Genomic DNA, 18,358 nt, shown 5'->3' on the forward strand with positions numbered 1-18,358 from the left:
AAAATGTTGCTCCAGTGTGTAAAGATGGAGGCCAATTATTACCCCCCCTACCCAATTCACAATAAGGGGGAAGCGTGGGCAGCAAGAATGCTTTCTCAGGATTGCTTTCACTGTAGTGCTGTCACACATTTCCCTGAAGGAAGAGTTGAGCTTTACTGTCCAGTCTAAGTCTGTATTATTAAAGCCTGTATTTCACAGAGAAAAGAGTGCATTGCACAAAAGCTTAACTTGATACACTTACACTGTCACCAAGAGCGTCAATTTAAAACCCAGAAGAAACACTGTCAGATGACACATAAAAACTCCAGAACAAAATAACTGTGCAAAAATACGCTATTTCCCCAACAGCATAACATTATGCAATCAACGGTACTTTATAGTACAACTGGCCCAATAGTATCCATTGTGGTACAAGACCACAATTGTAATTTAACTTCATCACTTCTTGATTTCCAAATGTTTCAGGAAATAACCTTAACTTTTCTTATAGTGAATCTTTTTGACGGGCATAGTGACAGTTTGAAGAAAGAACCTCTGACGTATGTCAAGAAAGGCCAAGCCCAAAATATAAAACCTTCAGAACGTGTTAGCTACATGGCAGGATCAAACTTCTTCTGTTTATTAACCCTGGTTATATAATTCCCCATGTGAATAATCATTAGCCTTTTCCAGTTCCCAATAACAAAGTATCTTGGAAATAAACTATAGCTATAAAAGGTAGTTATTGAATTTTTTATCGGCTTACTACAAAATGCAGAGTGAAACAAGTATCATGTTATATGCCTTATTAATGGAAATATAAATCCTTATATTCATAGAGTCAGTAGGATTTTCTGCAAGCTTTATCTCCATGGCAATGACAGAGCAGTGCAACACAGTGAAGCTGTATTCAGGGGATGAAGACAATGGGAGTAAGATTAAAAAAAAATGACCCCTGGCATGAAGCTTTTAGAAATAGGCAATTATTTGGTTTTACTAGGTGAGATAAAATTTTATTTTGGCTTTGATAGCAATTCAAATACAAATGTTTCCCAGATACTGTTTCCCCTTTTTCAGTTATACCAGCTCATTTAGCATAAAACTAACGTACTTAACATACATTTTAGCATACAACTCCAGTACTTAAGCAGTGGCTACAAAGACAGAGGCTCTCTCTTCACAAGGAGCCACATCAAGAAGACAAGGGGCAACAAGTACAAGTCGCACCAGGAGAGATTTCATCTCAACATAAGAAAAAAATTTTTCATGGTGAGAACAACTAACCTCTGGGACCTCCCAAGGGACATGGTAGAGTCCCTGTCAGTGGGGGTTTTCAAGAGGTGACTAAACAGGGTGCTAGAAAATCTCTTCTAGGCTCCCTTTCCCATGAAAGGTTGGACCAGATGGCCTTTTGAGATCCCTTCCAACCCAGGCAACTCTATAATTCTTTGAAAATGGAATAAATGCTACAGTAGCTCTGCCTGTGATGAGTAGCTCATGATGCATTGATGTCTGGACTTCAATCCATTCCCAATTATAGTTAATTCAAAATGTTCTGCAACACAGCTAAAGAAAACTTGCTGTTTAATAGTTCCAGTGTTGCTTACTGCTAGAGGTAAAATTATTGATCGGAGTAGAGGCAAAGCGATCTCTTTAAAATATAATCGAACAGAAGACAAACGGAGCTTTCATTCACCAGTTATTTCCCAATCTAAAATAAATTCCACTTGCAAAATTGGTTTTTGCTGCTTTACACTACATTTTAAAGTGGGAGTATATCTTAATAGATTTTTGTGTACTTTAATGTGATAATGACTGCAAGCATTACATCACTCAGGATCATTTTAAAAACACACTAGGTCTTTCTGAAACTGAACTGGATTAACCAGATTTGTCTGGCCAGACACAGGTTAAATTCAGGTTAAACAGTAATTTATAATCACACAATGACTAAATGTAGTTGCAAATCACATTATTAATTTACAGAAATCTGAAGTAATTAAACTCACTGTTCCCTATTAAAAGTTCCAAATAGCTAATCTCATATTAAGGAATTAACCAGCGGCTGTACCAATGTCATGATCACCAGCAGGAAGAAATTCAGAGTCTCATATTCCAAAACAAAGCTTTTAGTTGAAACCTGGAGATTTTTAAAATTTATTTGCCACTAGTATTAGAAGGGATAATAACCTCACTAAAACATAAATTACTATCTAAGATTGTATACAGACATTAGCCAGGAAATGACAAGGCAGCTTTAATTAAAAAATTCTCCCCGCTTACAGGGAAAAAAAAAAAATCCATCTACTAGGGAGCATTTGGAGCAATATGTTATTGCAGTTCAGATACGGAGACAAGCCAGAATAGTTAGCAGCCGGGGCAGTACAACAGGCTTCAGATATGTATTCACTATTAACACAAAGGGAAAAGGCAACCAATTGCTGAAAAAGTTGGCTCTTTACCCCACTACAATAGGAGTATTTGAAGTTTAGATTTCCATTTAGATGATCAAAAAAGTCCAAACAAACATTTTAAACGTCTGCTGCTAATTGCTGTCTATAAAAGACCAAATGCAAAAACATAACAATAAAGTACCTTATGGTTACTGGTGTAAAGAGCAGCATAGTGGTAACGTTGTCCAAAAATGCTGAAAGAATTGCAGCAATGAGGCACAGAAGTGTAATCATGGCCCACACCTTGCCTCTAGAGAATCGATAAGCCTAATAAAACCAAACAAATAGAAACAAAATTAAGGGCTAGATCACTCCAGCTTAGTTTTCAAAAAATGATACATAAAATAACTTCACCAAAGACAAGGAAACAGTCAGCTCAGGGCATTTACTACTCCATGCAACTCCAACAGCACCCTCTCCAATATTAAATAATTCAGCAAGAAAACATTTTGTGGAAGTGGGCAAACATATCCATCATGCAGAGGAAGAAACAAGTCTGAAGAGACACCACGCTCAGCTGCCAGGCATGAAGGGTGTCTGTGGCAGGAGCAGGGCTGCACCCCCATCTTCTGCCTACATGCCTGGGTGGACTAACCTGCCTCAGGCCTCCCAACCCCTCCACACACTGGGACACCCTCCCCGTCCTCAGAGCAGCACTGCCACATCTACATAGGCAGCTGTTGTGTCCACCCACATTTTCTTTAGCAGTTCTGTGCTCAAAGCCGTCCTCCTTGTCACTTGTTTTCTTTCTTTCCACCCTTCTCAATGAAATTAAGCTTTGCAGCAGATGAAGGTGAAGGGTAATACTTGTTTTACAACCAATACATCAGAATTACCCTTTTCATGTAATCTTTGGTTCTACTACTGTGCAAAGGTCTGTGGCCGTTTTTCATGTGTGTTCATAAAGCTGACGATAGTTCCCATATTTCCTCTCTCCCACTGCCAGGCATAAATACAGATTTCAGTTACAGCAGAACGGCAGTCCTGGGAAAGTCAGTGGAATAACTCATCTTTATACTGTCCATATGCTTGTGTACCCTGCTGGGGGCCTTTACCTTGCTCCTGTAGAAACAGAATTGCCCTCAGGGCTTCCTTTCATCCCTAAGAGAGTTTTCAAAATTACAAGTTGACCACTGTCATTTCTAGTGTGATAAATACACAGTGCCCTAAGAAAGGTTCTTCAGAGATAGTGCTTGGTGTAACGGAGCTGATTAAATACTAACTTGATTAAGCCACTAATAATTGACAGTACCAAAACAAGCCTACCTTTACTGCACAGTAGTCAAAGAATCCAGTCTCTGAAAATATGGCCACCAAAACCATCTACCAAAAGATGAAGAAAAAGAGAATAGCTTGCAACTGAATTATTATACAAAAGAAAAGCAATGTGGTTTGTGAGCCTGACAAAAGTCCGTCTTATTCTGACACAGCTGAGATTCTGATCACCTTCATATTAGGATATCCACTACAGCTGCCAGATTATCTCGTTAATGCATCATACGGTGAACTTTATTTCTCAACATAAACAGTCTGTAAATGCCATACTGTTCTGGTTGAATTTTATTCATAGTGACTAAGTGGGCATCATACATTAAGTACTCGGTGTATCTCCTCTATGTCATTAATCAAGAAAAGCCAATAAGTGCGCTTGCTTTCTGTAGGAATGCTCTACAGACTGTGGAAGATCGCAGCTCCAAGAATTACTTGCGTTTTTCCCACATTTCTGGTAGGTTTCCTGCCCTTCCAGCTTTGCTCCCAACAGATATTTTTTGCTTTCTTTTTCTATGGTGAAGGTGGGAAGCAGAGAGCCGTGTCAGGAAATAAAAAAAGCCCAGAATGGCAACAGATAATTGCAATTTTGTCTCTGTATGTTGTATATTTTGTGTTAAAATTTAATAGCACTTGGACAACTCTATAAATAGCTCTGGACAAAGTGATTAAAATAACATATGATTAATCTAATGAGATATTTCCCCTCCATTTCTGGTTTACTTTTGTTTGGCTCCAAACATAGCACTGACTAAGACAAAGAAAACCACCTTTCCAGCAGACTGTGTTTGAGGAAGTTTTTGAGTAAACAAAATTAACAAGATAGATAAGAATGGTGACACTTAGCACTTAAACAGGTCTTTCCGTTTCTAGACCTCAAGGATGTTTTTATTAAGTTATCAACATGATTTTACAGATTTAAAAAAAAAAAAAAAAAAGGATCAATGTAAAAAGGCTCCTTCAAAGGTCTGATCATCCTCCTTTTTGATAAATCCCTTAAGGCCCAAATTTTCACCATAACATGTCTCAGCAAAGTACAATTAACAAAATGTTTGAAAGAGAAACATCTCTGTATTAAATGTGATTATTTTAGCACACTTAAAGGAAAAGATACATTTTACTTACCATTCCAAACAGCAGCGCCAGTGTCTCATAATCAATCCACTCCACCACTTCGACCATACTTGGCCTCTGCGATCAAAAAATACAATTACCAGCAAACACCACAAAACACCTAACTGGTGATTAGCTATGAAATATAAACTCCACTTAATTGATGAATATTTAAATATTCATTTAAATAAGCCATGGTGGAAATTAATAAGTGTTCCTACACAAAAATGAATCTTCATTATTACCATTATTCCTCTTATTATTACTGTTACAAATTCAAAGTACTGCTGCCATCCTAAATGGATCATTATCCAAAGCCTACATTAGGCTATTAGTTTATCTAGTTGTTCCTTACATAGTATTACAGAAATAAAAGATAACTGAATTATATGGAACACCGCAGTTTCCTTTTTGGTAAGAGAACAAAAGCATACCACTTCACCTGTGAACAAACTGAAGGGAATTTAAGAGAACATAGAAATGATGTGGTGACCAGTTATGAGAAAAACAAAGAAAACCAATCAGAGGTTTCACAAATATCCACTAAGAGTAAGTAAGGGGGAAACAAAAGGATTAGAAGGTGTAAGCATGAGGTATAATTATTTAGGGTAGTAGAAGGCAACATATTTCCACTTAGGTTTGCTTGGTAACTTAACATTACTGAAAATAACAGTGTTAAAGTAACTCTGAATTAAGCTGAAAATGGTTGTACTCAGCTTCCTGCAAATCAGAACAAAATAGCATCAACTTACTTTTTTTCTACTCTTCTTGTCTATATCCTAGCCTGACTTGTTTTCCCCAAGATGCTTCCCCATCCCAGTATCTGCCCTACCATCTCTCTCCCTGAAAACACTGCTCTGTCATGTGCTCAGTCACAACAGGACAAACACGGAAATTTATTATTTTGTACCCAGAAACAAAGCGAGCACTTACAGTTTGATAACTTACCTCCCCAACAGTAGCTAAAGCAGCTAAAGCTGCCAAAGAGCCCAGCATCGCTGCAAGAGTCCTGTGAACAATCTGCAACAAAGGGTAAGAATTGACAAGAGACTCCTCTAAACATCTCTTCACTATTAAAAAGGAGAGAAAAGGCTAAAAATTCCTGTAGTTAATTCTTTTCTTGGTTTGTTTGAGGGTTTTTTTCCTTATTCCACCTTCCCTCAAAAAAGACCTGACCAGAGAATAGCTGATTACTTTGCCTCACTATAGGATGTTATTGGAAGAAAAGAAAAAAAAAAAAAAAAGCCTGTGCAAAACCCTTCTAGGAAGTCTCAGCTCTGATCTCAAAGCAGAGAAGGGACTTCAGCACCAGTTTCTTATATTTGCCAATGGGTGACGAGGAGGAAAGCAATGCATCTTCCCTAGCTTAAGGATCAAAGAGCCTAGTCTTTTTGGGTCCCATTCACAGCCCATGGGAGGGAGATAAGTGCCCAGGAGGTGATCCACCTCATTCTTTATAGATGCTTGTTCATCTCCAATGTCCACAAAGCAATTCCCAAGCAAATAGTTCAAACCTGGGGCAGATGCATCCTACACATACACAGACATACCACACTTTGAGTTTCTAGGTCCAGTTTGTAGTCTGGGGCACAGATAGATGTGTCAAGCCTGTGTACCTGCTTTCTCTCTCTCACACACAGTTTTCTTCCTTTCATAAAGTGGTTTTTTTTTTTACATCAGCATTTTCTCTACAAAGTGTTTTGGCTTCAGGAAAGCCATATTCTTCAGCTAAGATCTGCTGGACACCTTTGCTGCAGTCTCCTCAGTTCTTTAAAGGTGCTTTCACTAGCGTATTGACTAACCCAGCCTTGAAAGGTGCATCTCCTCCATCTCTAATGTTCCTCTAGCACACAAGCAATGTATCTGAAAATAGCATCTAAACCTCTGACCACAACACAGACATTAATTTAATACTGCAACAATTACTACAGTATATGGACATTTGTCCATGTCTATGTAGCCAATTAATAAATTGCACTTAAAATTCTCAAGGAGAAAGTATAAAAGCAAGCATGCCCTGAAAATGTGCTTTTTCCTCCAAGTGCTCATTTGTCGTTATTTAATCCATCATGTCTGGAAGATCACAGATTGTGTAAAATAACTCAGCTAAAGTAAGAATGTGATCAATGGAAATCACGCTACAAAAGACCAAATCTAATTAACAGCATTTACTATTATCATGTTTAAATATTACACAGAAACAAGTCAGAATTATTTCTGACAAAGAAATAAGGCAGTCCAGAAACATTTCATTTGCTGCTAATTTCATAAGAAATATTTTACTGATAAGAAACAACAGGATGTGGACATCTCAAGGCCCTCCTGCCTGCTTGTAAAGAAAAAGACAAAAGGAAAGAGTTGCCTTTGTTTTTTCTCCTTGAACATTTTTAAGAGTAATGGTAAACAGCTAACCAATTTACCAGGTTACTAGAAAAATAAACATACAAATGACTAATTTAGGAGTTAGAAGACAAATCTCTCCCATTCTCCTATGTTTCTCTTGAAAATGCACTGGAGAATAACCTATTCATAGTGATAAAGCAGAAGATCACACCAAGGTTTTCATGTCCTAATGACCTAAAGTACATAGAACAGATTACAGCTCCCACCAGCTCCCAGAGAAATGTGTGTGATAAGTCACTGCTTCATCTTTGATTACCAGTTTCAGAGCATTGACATGAACACACACATATGGCTCTTCCAATTCTGCAAAGGTGGGGAAAAATTGATAACATTCAACAGTTCTTGTGGCTGATGACGGAGTGCAGCAGTTGGGCCTTACAGTCCTCTCCGATAAAAGACACAAAGCAGAGATGTCAGGGAAGGACACCAGCTTTTCACTAGGGAAAAGTAAGTTAGTGGGGTAAGCTGGTGGGGAATCCTCAGCCATATTCAGACTTGAGGCTTTCTCCTCATCTAATCACCACCCATATCAGATAGCTCTTTTGCAGTTCTCAGAGAGATATCATGGGTTTTCTGAGAGTTGATTTGCTTTAGATTTTTTGCATATTTCCACATTAGCATTTTTGCTGTCACCATTGTATGTTTAATTGCATACACTGTGTTGACTGCCTTTTCAGATTCCAAGAGTTTGCTGTCACCTATGGGTGAAATTTGCTTTAGTTTCTGCAGAAAGATGGGAAAAAATGCTGTACTAATGGATTCAGCTGTCAGTTCCTTTGTGCTGGTGATTTTTCAATAAAGTTATACAAAAGTATATACTGAAGAATGAACAAAGACTATTCAGGTGCAAAGTTCTATTAAAAAAAAAACCCACAAAAAAAATCAAAAAACAAAAACCAAAACTTGTCAAATGTGCAGTTCTTCATTCCAGCAAACTATCAAGTGAAAGTCATACAGTAACATAAAGCCTAGAAAGCACACTTCCGTAAATTCTGAGACCTATATATTTAAAAGTTGAGAACTGGGGAGGTTTAGGTCCTTTCCAACCCCATTCTATGATTCTATGATTCGCTAGTAAGCAAAGACAGCTACACTGGAAGAACCCCAATTCATAATGAGTTTCTCTTTCAAACTGGAATTACCTATAAAATCACAGATTGGGCTGGCTGCATGAGCCTGACTGTGTAGAGTTGTTATTTATAAGCTAGGAACAGATGCAGAAAGAAATGATGGGCCAAAAGGTACTTCAGCAGCAAGGACGCCTGAACTCAGACACAAGACTCAAAAGAATGTACCCTCATCAAAGACACTGAAGTAGTCAATACTGTTGTGGATCTTATTACGGTACCTACATCTTCATCTCTATTTCATCTCTCTTTTTCAAAATCCATCTCCCAGCACTGACAAGCTCTTGCCTGGACCACTGTTCAGCTACACAGTACTCATTCGTTTGATAAAAACCATCACTAAAATTCTTTCCACCATGCACGTCTCATAACAGCTCTTCTTCTGTCTCATCTTTCATTTGCTCTTCAACTTGCCTCTTGTCTGCATTTCTGTTTCCACTCTCTTGCACTGAAATACCTCCTCACATACTCCCATCCTCTTTGACCCTTCTCATTCTGTCAGTCACATGCCAAAGTGACCTCTTATTTTCTTCTCACTCTTTTTTCTTCCATCTCACAATTGGATCCCCACATTTCAATGATTCAGCCAGTTTTAGCACCCTCTGTAGAATGCACTTATTATAGAAGTTCCTTGCCTCATTTCCTGGGAAGATTTATTGAAAAAAAAAATAAAAGCAAAAAACAAAAACAAACAAACAAACAAAAAGCTATGGCTATTGAGACAAACAAGACAGAACAGACAAGGAAGATACAAAGCTTTTAGTCTATCACTTTGCATGCTAGAGCTCCCCAGCTCCCAACCCATCTACAAATCTTATAATCTCTTCACAGAAGGGGCATCATCTTTATTTTTGTCTGAAGAATGCCTAGCAGTGCTGACTTAGTGAAACAGCAAAGGATGGTGCTTGCCTTTTACAAGGGGACAGTTATCTCAGTACAAACTGCTGCCGAAAACAATGTAGCCCAGATTTCACTCTTTACAATGCATGACTCAGTTGTAGAGTACACTGATACAGGATATCACTGAGAGCTGAAAAGATTTCAAAAACGAAACGGATATTTACAGAATTTTATATGAGTAATGAAAAGACCCAAAGCTGCAACAATGGAGGCTATAAAAAATAATATCAACAATGTAGGTGTGGTGATAGCAACATCATAGGGTCATGCTGTAGGGTCAGCTAAGAACGGGTAAAGATTAGAAAAAAACCTCTATAGTCATTTTGTTTCATAATTAACTGTGGAAAGTTTGTCTTATAATCGCCTGCAGTCTGATAAACACAATGTGCTGAATGCTGGTTCTGTATGATAGTTTTCACACTCTAATTAAGGAGTTAATTTTAAGGTAAGAAATGAAAGCAACCCAAATCACTTGTGCCACAAGTCTCTGTGCTTGACATTAATTTAAAATATACATTTCCAGAGCCACAATGCAAACTGTTAATAGACAACCTAGACCGGCCCCCGGTTTAAACTTCTTCATCTATCTGCAAGTACTTTGGAAAGTTTGCACAGAGTTCATAAAATTTTTTGGAAGACTACAACAGCATCATTATAAAAATAATCTGAAATTACAAACACTTTATCTTGTACAGCTCTCCAGGAGGTAAAAGGAAATTATTTAGAAGTCAATTGAATGGTGACCTGTATGCTATTTCAGAGCATACATTTCCCAGCTGAAATCCAGGGCATGCATATTTCCACAATGTGCTTCTGAAGATATTTGATAAATGATACATTATATCAATTATTTTATTTCCTCAAGTCCTTCTTTATAAGTGATAAATGGCAGTTGAAAGATGACTGTCAGTGACTTTAATGTAAAGCTTCAAATGCAGCCTCAATTCATTTCTTGTCCACTTTTTTCTCCAGGAAGCCTGTTGCATTAAACTACTTGTTTTACTGAGAAATTGATTTTCATATGATAGAGTGCCAGCATTGCTGCATTTCAACAGGAGGCAGTTATTCCCAAGCCTATGTCCACATACAGGTTTTACACATTTTCCACCTACCTCCAGAGTAGATGAGACCTTCCCTATAAAATCAACAGCCAAATCCCTCCTGGACTTTATGAAGTCTTCTATTTCAATTCTTTATTCTCAGGGGACAGGGAGGGAGAAAAGAGGATAAAATGTGCTTTAGGATAGCTTTTTCTCCTGACTGTATAGTTTTATATCTATTCCTTTTTTATGTTTTAATAAGGGCTTAGTGAGTCAAAAGAAGATATCCTCAGCAGTGAAAGAGGTTTTTCTCAAAGACAAGGAGTTGGATTTTCCTGAAGATAATCTAGAAAGTATTAGTCTGACTGCTTCTGGAAACGTGTTCCTCAGACAGACCCCTTGATGGATATTATCTTATCATTTGCTGTCATGTACTTTATAAGTTATGGTGCTCTGCATTGCCTTGGACTATTCCAACTGTTTTTGCAGGATACAGATGAAACTTCAGTCTTTCATGTTACACATATTTCATCCACTTACAGTTTGGAAAATTAATGCTGAAGCCCTAAACTGGTATCAGAAGCTGAATTCAAAACTGAAATTTGCACAAAAACAATGGTAATTTAGCTAACTAATTGAGGTCATTTTTCCTAACTACCAAGCAACATAACTGAAAATTTGGGCTTATGTTAGAAAGCAAGGAGGATCAAAAGAAAACTTTCAGTACTTTGAACTTCAGTAGGTCCACTTCAGAGCTGAATGGCATCAAATTCTCAGTTCATGAGAATTTGCTTTACTTCTGGCAAATCACAACATTTGGACAGAATATAAACCAACAGACTAGAAATATAGTCTATAGTCTGGTACAGATGAGATCAGAGCAGCAGAATAAGAAGGTGAATGGAGCCAGCCATATTGACTTGATTCACTTCACGCTCACTCATATTAAAGAGACAGTCTAACCCCTACCAGTTACTGAAGGCATAGCAACATACCTCCCCTTCAGCTGGTGATGGCAGCTAATGTTCTACCTCCTTGCCCTCCTTCCCCAGGTTTGAGCTCTGCAGAAGCAGTTCTGCTGCTTCTTCAGCTGCGGGGCACTCTTGCCAGCACATGGGAAGCCTGTACAGGGGATGTGTCTCAACAGCTAGTGCAGAATGAGTGATACAGGAAAACTAATTGCCTAAGAATTACTTAGTTAAGCAATAGCAAGTAAATTCTGTAGGGATTTAAATGAAGCTAAAGGGAGTTGCTTGACATAGTTTAGAAAGTATGACTTATGCTGATGCAGTATTCAGGGATGGACTAAAGCAGCTCTTGAGGCAAGCACGCAGGGTACAGCTGCTGAAAGATGATTTGCATCAAAGATCCCAAAGTGACTACAAGCATCACAAAAATCAGTGACAGCAAGAATAGCTATTTATATCTTTGTCTGCAGATTAGAACAATGTCTACATGTATTCTACACACACAGCCATGTGAATTATAAAATAAGACTTTAGGTTACATCTTTACAAAAATGAGCTTAGTGATAAGATTTTATAAGTCAAAATATGTCAAAACCATGTCACTGTACATAAGCATGATGTGCTTGGAAAATATCCAAAAACCCTGGACGAACAGCTTGCTTGTTTTTACAATAATTCAGTGGTGATTCAGTCTAATAGTACTACCATATGCATTAAATACGTGCCCAAGATCAGTTAAGAACACAGACCAGAGAGGTCTGTGGATGTGGAAACATTAACCATATATTTTAGTATTAACATGCATTCTTATTAATTGCACAATAAATGGCTGATTCCTGTAACTGTGAAAATAATATTCATTGAGTTCTTTTTATTGACAAATTCCCAACCCTAAAAGACTTCGGGTTTAAAACTATAAACATTAGATTCTATAGCAAACTGTATAACTCCTGAAGAACATCTACACAACGCCAAGGTATGAAAGCACCTATCTATGACATTCTTCTATAACATCCATTTTCACTCATATGGTGTGCCAAATTACTTGTTCTGATTCAATGTCAGTGGAGAAAGTCATGGTACAAACAACCCTGCCTCAGAGAAAGGCATAGAAGGCTGCAATTTGCCACTTCCTAATGCAATGTTTCAAAATAAGATGGCACTACACAAGATGATTATCTTAAATAGAAGGTGATTAAAAGTAATATTATATAGTATCGAAGACAAGTTAACGGCTGTGTTAGTTCACTTCTACTCCTACAGTCTGTTGACTGAACAGGCTAAGAAATACAAGCTAGGGATATCTTGTGAGTTTTTTCCAGCAAAGACAGCCCTGAAATTCCATGCTTAAGTAACTACATTAAGTTTCACCAGCCGACATCAGTTTTTTTCTCTATGTAAAACACAATACGGGGCAGTGCGGGGGGGAGGAGGCAGGCCGGGGAAGGGGGAAAGAAAGAGACTGTCCTGGGTTAAGCAGAGACAGAGTTAACTTTCTTCATAATAGCTAGCAAGAGGCTGTGTTTTGGATTTGTGCTCAGAAGAAAGCTGATAAAAAGTGGTGTTTATGTGACTGCCAAGGTCTTTCAGCTTCTCTGGCTGTCCGCAAACAGGAGAAGCTGTGAGGGAGCACAGCCCCAGTTACTAGCCTGAGATTTGATCTTAGGTTTGGGATCGAGACACAGAGTGGCCAATAATCTATTCTATAACACACACGTCATGCCCAGTGTATAGGTGAGGACCCTCCGGAAGATCGGCCCTTTTTGGTTCTGGATCTCTTTTGCTCCGGGTCATCTCACTGCTGGTGGTCCCTCTCCCAAGGCCTTCTCTCCCCCAGAGGTCAGCTCTCGGTCTGGGACGCTCGGACTGTTATCTCCATTCTGTGAGTGCGGTTTCGGGACTCTCCCTGCTCCGGGATCGTTAGCCGGGAACAGGCTGAGCCTTGGTCATCAGGTGGGGGGGCAGTATCACTGTGTATCATTCATTTGTATACTTGTATATAGTATTATTTTCAATATTATTGTAGTTTAGTTATTAAATTGTCCTTATCTCAACCCATGAGTCCTTCTTTCCCTTTACCCCTTTAATTCTCTCCCCTAACCTCGCGTAAGGGGGGAATTGAGTGAGCAGGTGTGTGTGGGTTGGCCCCCAGTCAAGGGCAAACCCATCACAGAGACTTAAGGAGATCAAATTCTTCTCTGTGAATAAATCATCTGATTAATTAATTCCCCTCTTCTACACAGAAAATCTATAAGCTGTTCCTACACTCTGCAAAAGTATTTGGTACTCTATATCTCTACCAACAGCTTTGAGTGAACAATGTGCACAATTTGCAATCTTTCCACTGTCTATGAGGTTTTTTCCCCAGTGACATAATTGCTTGCTGTTTGTACATAAAACCGGATGGGCTAAAGCTGCATGCTGATATGGGTTCAAAGTAGTCCTTGAACAATAAACATATCATTACTGTGTGAGATGAGTGAGACTACTGAAACCCTTACATTTTCATGCCTCAGGAACTCAGGGGAAAAGCAAAGCTGGAGAAAAGGGTAGAGTCAGGAAGGAAGGAGGGAAACAGCAGTCGTACGGATGTTGGCCAGAGCATCGAGAAGATGACTGCTTGACTTCTAAGCTGTGACTGGCTTTGAAATAATCTCCCAGCTCACAATATTGCCAATAAGAACAAGGGATAAAAAGGTGTGGTGTCATATCTAGTAAATATTTCTATCAGATTCATACAAAAAAAGAGGAGTCTATCGTATCTATATCATTACAGACAGGTGGATGCTTTCTAGCATCTACCTGTTGGGATGGCTTTGATGTAAGAAAATTATATTTATACACCTGCAGGAAACACCAGAAGGGGAAAATCCAATAACATCCGGTAGTTTGAGAGCTCCTCAGAGTCAAATTTTAAAAGAGAGTCTTTTTACTTCCTATGGATTTGGGGGTTTTGTCTTAGCATGAAACTGGACAGAGGCACACAGAGATGAATGAGCTGATGTTCTGTAAATCAGGGCCTTGAGTCAGGTCAAATTAATGGAAAGACAAGATGGTGATTATTTTTCTGTGCCAGGGAATCTCACTCCTGTAATGTTTTAGCAATAAAACATTTGCTCAATGAATGAAGTAGAGAAAGCTGATCGTGAGCCAGTAAAAGACTAATGTTGCAGTACCTAGAAGATGATAAACCAGACCGCTACTGTGGGCTGACATGACAAAAGCTGTTGTATTATTGACAGGCTGGCCTGGCAACAAGCTTTCAGTCTTTCAAAACCTTTTTGCAAGAGTCAATCCAGTCTTCCAGCACTTACCTCAGCAAGCTTTGTTGCCTCCATCCACCCCACGTGCCTTAAAACCATTCCAATGCACACTCTCATTTTTATGTCCTAAAAACATCATTCACGGGGACTATAAGACTCCCCTCGTTCTATCTGCAGTTTCTGAAGAAGATGCCACTATCTGTATTTCCCCAATTATCTCAGCAACCTCAAGACTAGCAAGATTGTGAATTTCTAATAAAGAAATTACACATAGCAAATCACAAAATTGAGGGGCAAACCTCGTTTACTTTGCCTTTGTGAATCTTCGTCAGTCTTCTTTTAACAGTAGGGTAGTATGACCATACAGAACTACAGCCATACACTATGAACAACAGTACAGCAAACTGCAGCAGTTGCATTACCTTCACAGGGAGATACCTGCTCTAGCTAGCAGTGCCTCTAGAGAGTCTTTCATCCCTGACATCTCCTCTCTTTCTCACTCCATTTTTTTTCTGGATTTTCTTTCCTCTTTAGATCATGACATCATATCTCACTCCAAGCCTACCCCCTGCACTCCCTCATGTTTTTTCATTCCATTTCCCCCTTGCTATTGCTGAAGGAAGACACAATTTGAGGCTCCAAAAGAAGCTGAGTGGTTTTCATCCCTGTTTGTGTGAATTAGAAGAGTATGTGTGTTCTAACACCTTGTTAAAATTTTAACACTTCATGATTCTCTATTCCTCTAGTTGCTGTAGGCAGGGCAGAATCTGAACAGCAGCATTCAATTAAGCTAATTTAATGTTCCTTTGCCTGTCTCAAACAGAAAAGGAAAAAAAAAATCAACCTGCAACATACATGGTATGCAAGGCAGGACAACACATTTGTGCTAGAGAATCCTTCACAAATTTAACAAAATACAGTTCAAAATTAGTTTTAAAAGGAAATGGAAAATAGAAAATGGACATTTGGAAATTAGTTTCTGCACTTAGTGTTGAAAATATTACTTCTATTATTTCAAAAAATAGCGTTCTGCAAAAAGTGGAGCCTGGGTGACAGTATCTTTTAAAGCACATAATCCTATCAAGTCCTTAGAATAGCAAGCAGCACCATCCAGTGGCAATTTTTTCCTATTAAGTTCCTAATTAAGGCCAATTTACATACTGCAGAAGTACCATAGAACTCAAAAGAAGATATTTTTCCTTAAAGCACACATATTCAAAGCAGAGATAGACTTCTACCAAGATAGATCTAACAATTAGACAGGCAACAGTCAGTGTAAAATCAATATTCATATAGGATAATACAAAACTTGTTATAACATATCAAGCTGGGATCCAGATGAGGATTTTGCTTGCTGTTATACTGTATTTTTGTTTGAACTTTCATCTACCCTGTCCTTATCTTACAGCAATCTCTGCTTCCCTTACACTTCCTTTGTTGAAGTTACGGCAGGTAGAAATGACTGTAGTTTATCTAACCAGTACTGGCCCTGTCCTGTTGAAGCCTCCTCGCTGGGGGCAGTAGCTCTGCTCTACCCAAAAGTGGTAGAAATTCCAGCACCTCAGGGGTACTGATCCAATCCTCCTCATAAGGAAAAACCTGTAATGGTCCCATGCAGCTGCTTTTAAGTCATTTTGAGCCTCTCAAAATGCACAGAGGTCAAAATGCACAAGGGTCACACCCTCCTCCTAAATCAGAGAAAGGCAGGGAATGACTGTAAGCCTTGATGGTCCATACTGCCTAATTGCTAGCTCAGTCACAGGCTCTTCTCTCTGAGAGAACACCTAGGGTACTGTTTGGTGAATATTTCACTCTGGGGGACAGGACAGATGGATCCAGCCCATTTCTGAATCCCCTTGTTCAATCCAGTCCTCCAGCACCTATCTCAGCAGTTTTTGCTGCCTCCATCTGCTCAACGTGCCTTGATACCATTCCCAATGCACACCCTCAGCTTATGTCCTAAATGCATTATTTGTGGGGACTGCAAGACTGCCTTCATTATATTGTACACTTTTGGCTGGGAGAAAAAAAAAACTAAAAACAAAAAACCCACACAGGAAAAAAAAGAGTAAACTTATGAATGTCAATGGTGCTTTAGAGTTACTGGGATTGCAAACCAGACCCACAAGTACATGTTTCTCAGGAAGGATGCAGCCAGCCTACTCAAGAGGGAGACAGATTTTTTTCAAGCTGTATTTTTCTACTAGATTTTATGTTTTAGGTTTCACTACACTGGATTCAGGTTCTGTGCAGCCCCCAGAGTCACAACATTTATGATTCCCTTGGGCTGGGAAGTTCGCTCTCCGGACTGTACCCTCTTGGCTCCTTTCTACCTCACTGTAAAATATTGCAGATAATCAAGCCAATATCAAGGCAGCCTTCTCCACCCCCCTGGTCAGGACCAGTACTCTCTCAAGGAAGGAAGAGTGTGCAGGAGAGCATCCCAGGCCTGCCAGAAGCTGGCTGGCACACCCAGGGGCACTGGCTTTCCCATCTGCCCCAGTCTTGGGCTCTTCTGCTCCTTCTCATCCCCAGACAGGAGGGCAGATGGGGGAAAACCTTTATTCTTGCCCACTGAAGTATGGCTTGGTCTCTTCACCAAAGAGGATAGATTATTTGTTCTGATAATCTGCCTCTAATTTTATACAGCAGTGTTTTAATTCCCCTTCACAATTTTTCTATCCTAGCACAAATGAAAGCAGTAATATTCCCTCCCACAAACCCCGGGGAGAACAGCAGCTACAATTTTTGATTTTTTTTTTTTTACACTGTCTTTTCCTATAAAGGCTTTTTTTACACTGTCTTTTCCAATAAAGGCTATGGATTTTCTTCTATCCCTTTGCTACCAATCTTTTGGTAGGATATATGTAAAGCTGGGAACACTCTAATCCACACTCTTTTCTGTCTGTATTTAAGGACAGATCAATATGAGAATGGATGGGAAGTGAGAAACCATGCTGAGTAAGATGATCACTAGTTTCTGTGACTTTTCTCATCAGAAAAATTCTCCCTTAAGATTACCCTATTGCTGTCACTTAGTAGTATGTTTCATATATCAGTGAATATTTCTTCTGTTTTGCTGTTTCCTCTCTGAAGCATAATTTTCCATGTGCAAATAAATAGCCTCATTACTGGAAATAAGTGAAAACTGGACTGTGTGAGCATAGACAGTAGTAATAACAACCATCTTATTTCATTTGTAAAAATGCTTCCTGGGAGAAAACACTGGTGCAACCAGCCCACAATGCTAAATGAATGGTCAGACTGAACCACATAAAAGTTTTACTGTCTGCAGCTAATTTCTGTTGTTTATTAAAAATAATTCTGCTTTGAGTTAAAGAAATTAAGCTTAAGGGATGTTTATTCATAATTTAAGCTAGTTAATAATAGAAAAGTAATATGGAGAGAAACTGACACACTCTGTTTCCATTAAAGTAATAAAAATTGTGATTATAAGCCCATGCTTCACATTAGTAAGAAGCTAGAGCTTTTAAGGCCAGATCTTGCACTTTCAAGTATTGGTGTTTTAAGGAGATCCACAGACATATAAGTGTTATTCAGTATGTCAGATTATTAAAATGCCTGGCAAGGCATCCTGGCCAGATTTTTCTTAGGGCTAACTACAAGACAGGATATGAAACTAAATGATACCTCCTACAAGAAAACAAGTTCTATGGAAAATTTATGATACTTATTGGTATCACTTTTCTGCCATTTGCTATTTTTATTGGTATCTCCTTTTTTTATTATTTTAATACAATGAATGCTATTCATCTTTTCTTCTGACTAAATAAAATATTTTATAAAACAGCTTTTAGAAGGCCATTACCTTCATATTTATTT

At 38.7% G+C, this 18,358-nt stretch overlaps 1 protein-coding gene across 1 annotated transcript in view; it reads right to left on the reverse strand.

Annotated features, from left to right (window-relative positions):
* The window catches only part of OCA2 (oculocutaneous albinism II), a gene marked incomplete at its 3' end in the record, with an annotated part of 48,308 nt that overhangs the window by 10,227 nt on the left and 19,723 nt on the right, over positions 1 to 18,358 (reverse strand). Inside the window, exons 8-11 of the mRNA XM_010077695.1 lie at positions 5,763 to 5,834; positions 4,827 to 4,892; positions 3,699 to 3,755; positions 2,575 to 2,699 (exon numbers count right to left, since the gene is read on the reverse strand). Coding sequence (XP_010075997.1) covers positions 2,575 to 2,699; positions 3,699 to 3,755; positions 4,827 to 4,892; positions 5,763 to 5,834 — 320 coding nt within the window. The remainder of the gene's footprint in view (positions 1 to 2,574; positions 2,700 to 3,698; positions 3,756 to 4,826; positions 4,893 to 5,762; positions 5,835 to 18,358) is intronic.

This window comes from Pterocles gutturalis, unplaced genomic scaffold (assembly GCF_000699245.1).
Source record: "Pterocles gutturalis isolate BGI_N339 unplaced genomic scaffold, ASM69924v1 scaffold6948, whole genome shotgun sequence".
In the NCBI taxonomy this organism is placed as follows: domain Eukaryota; kingdom Metazoa; phylum Chordata; class Aves; order Pterocliformes; family Pteroclidae; genus Pterocles; species Pterocles gutturalis.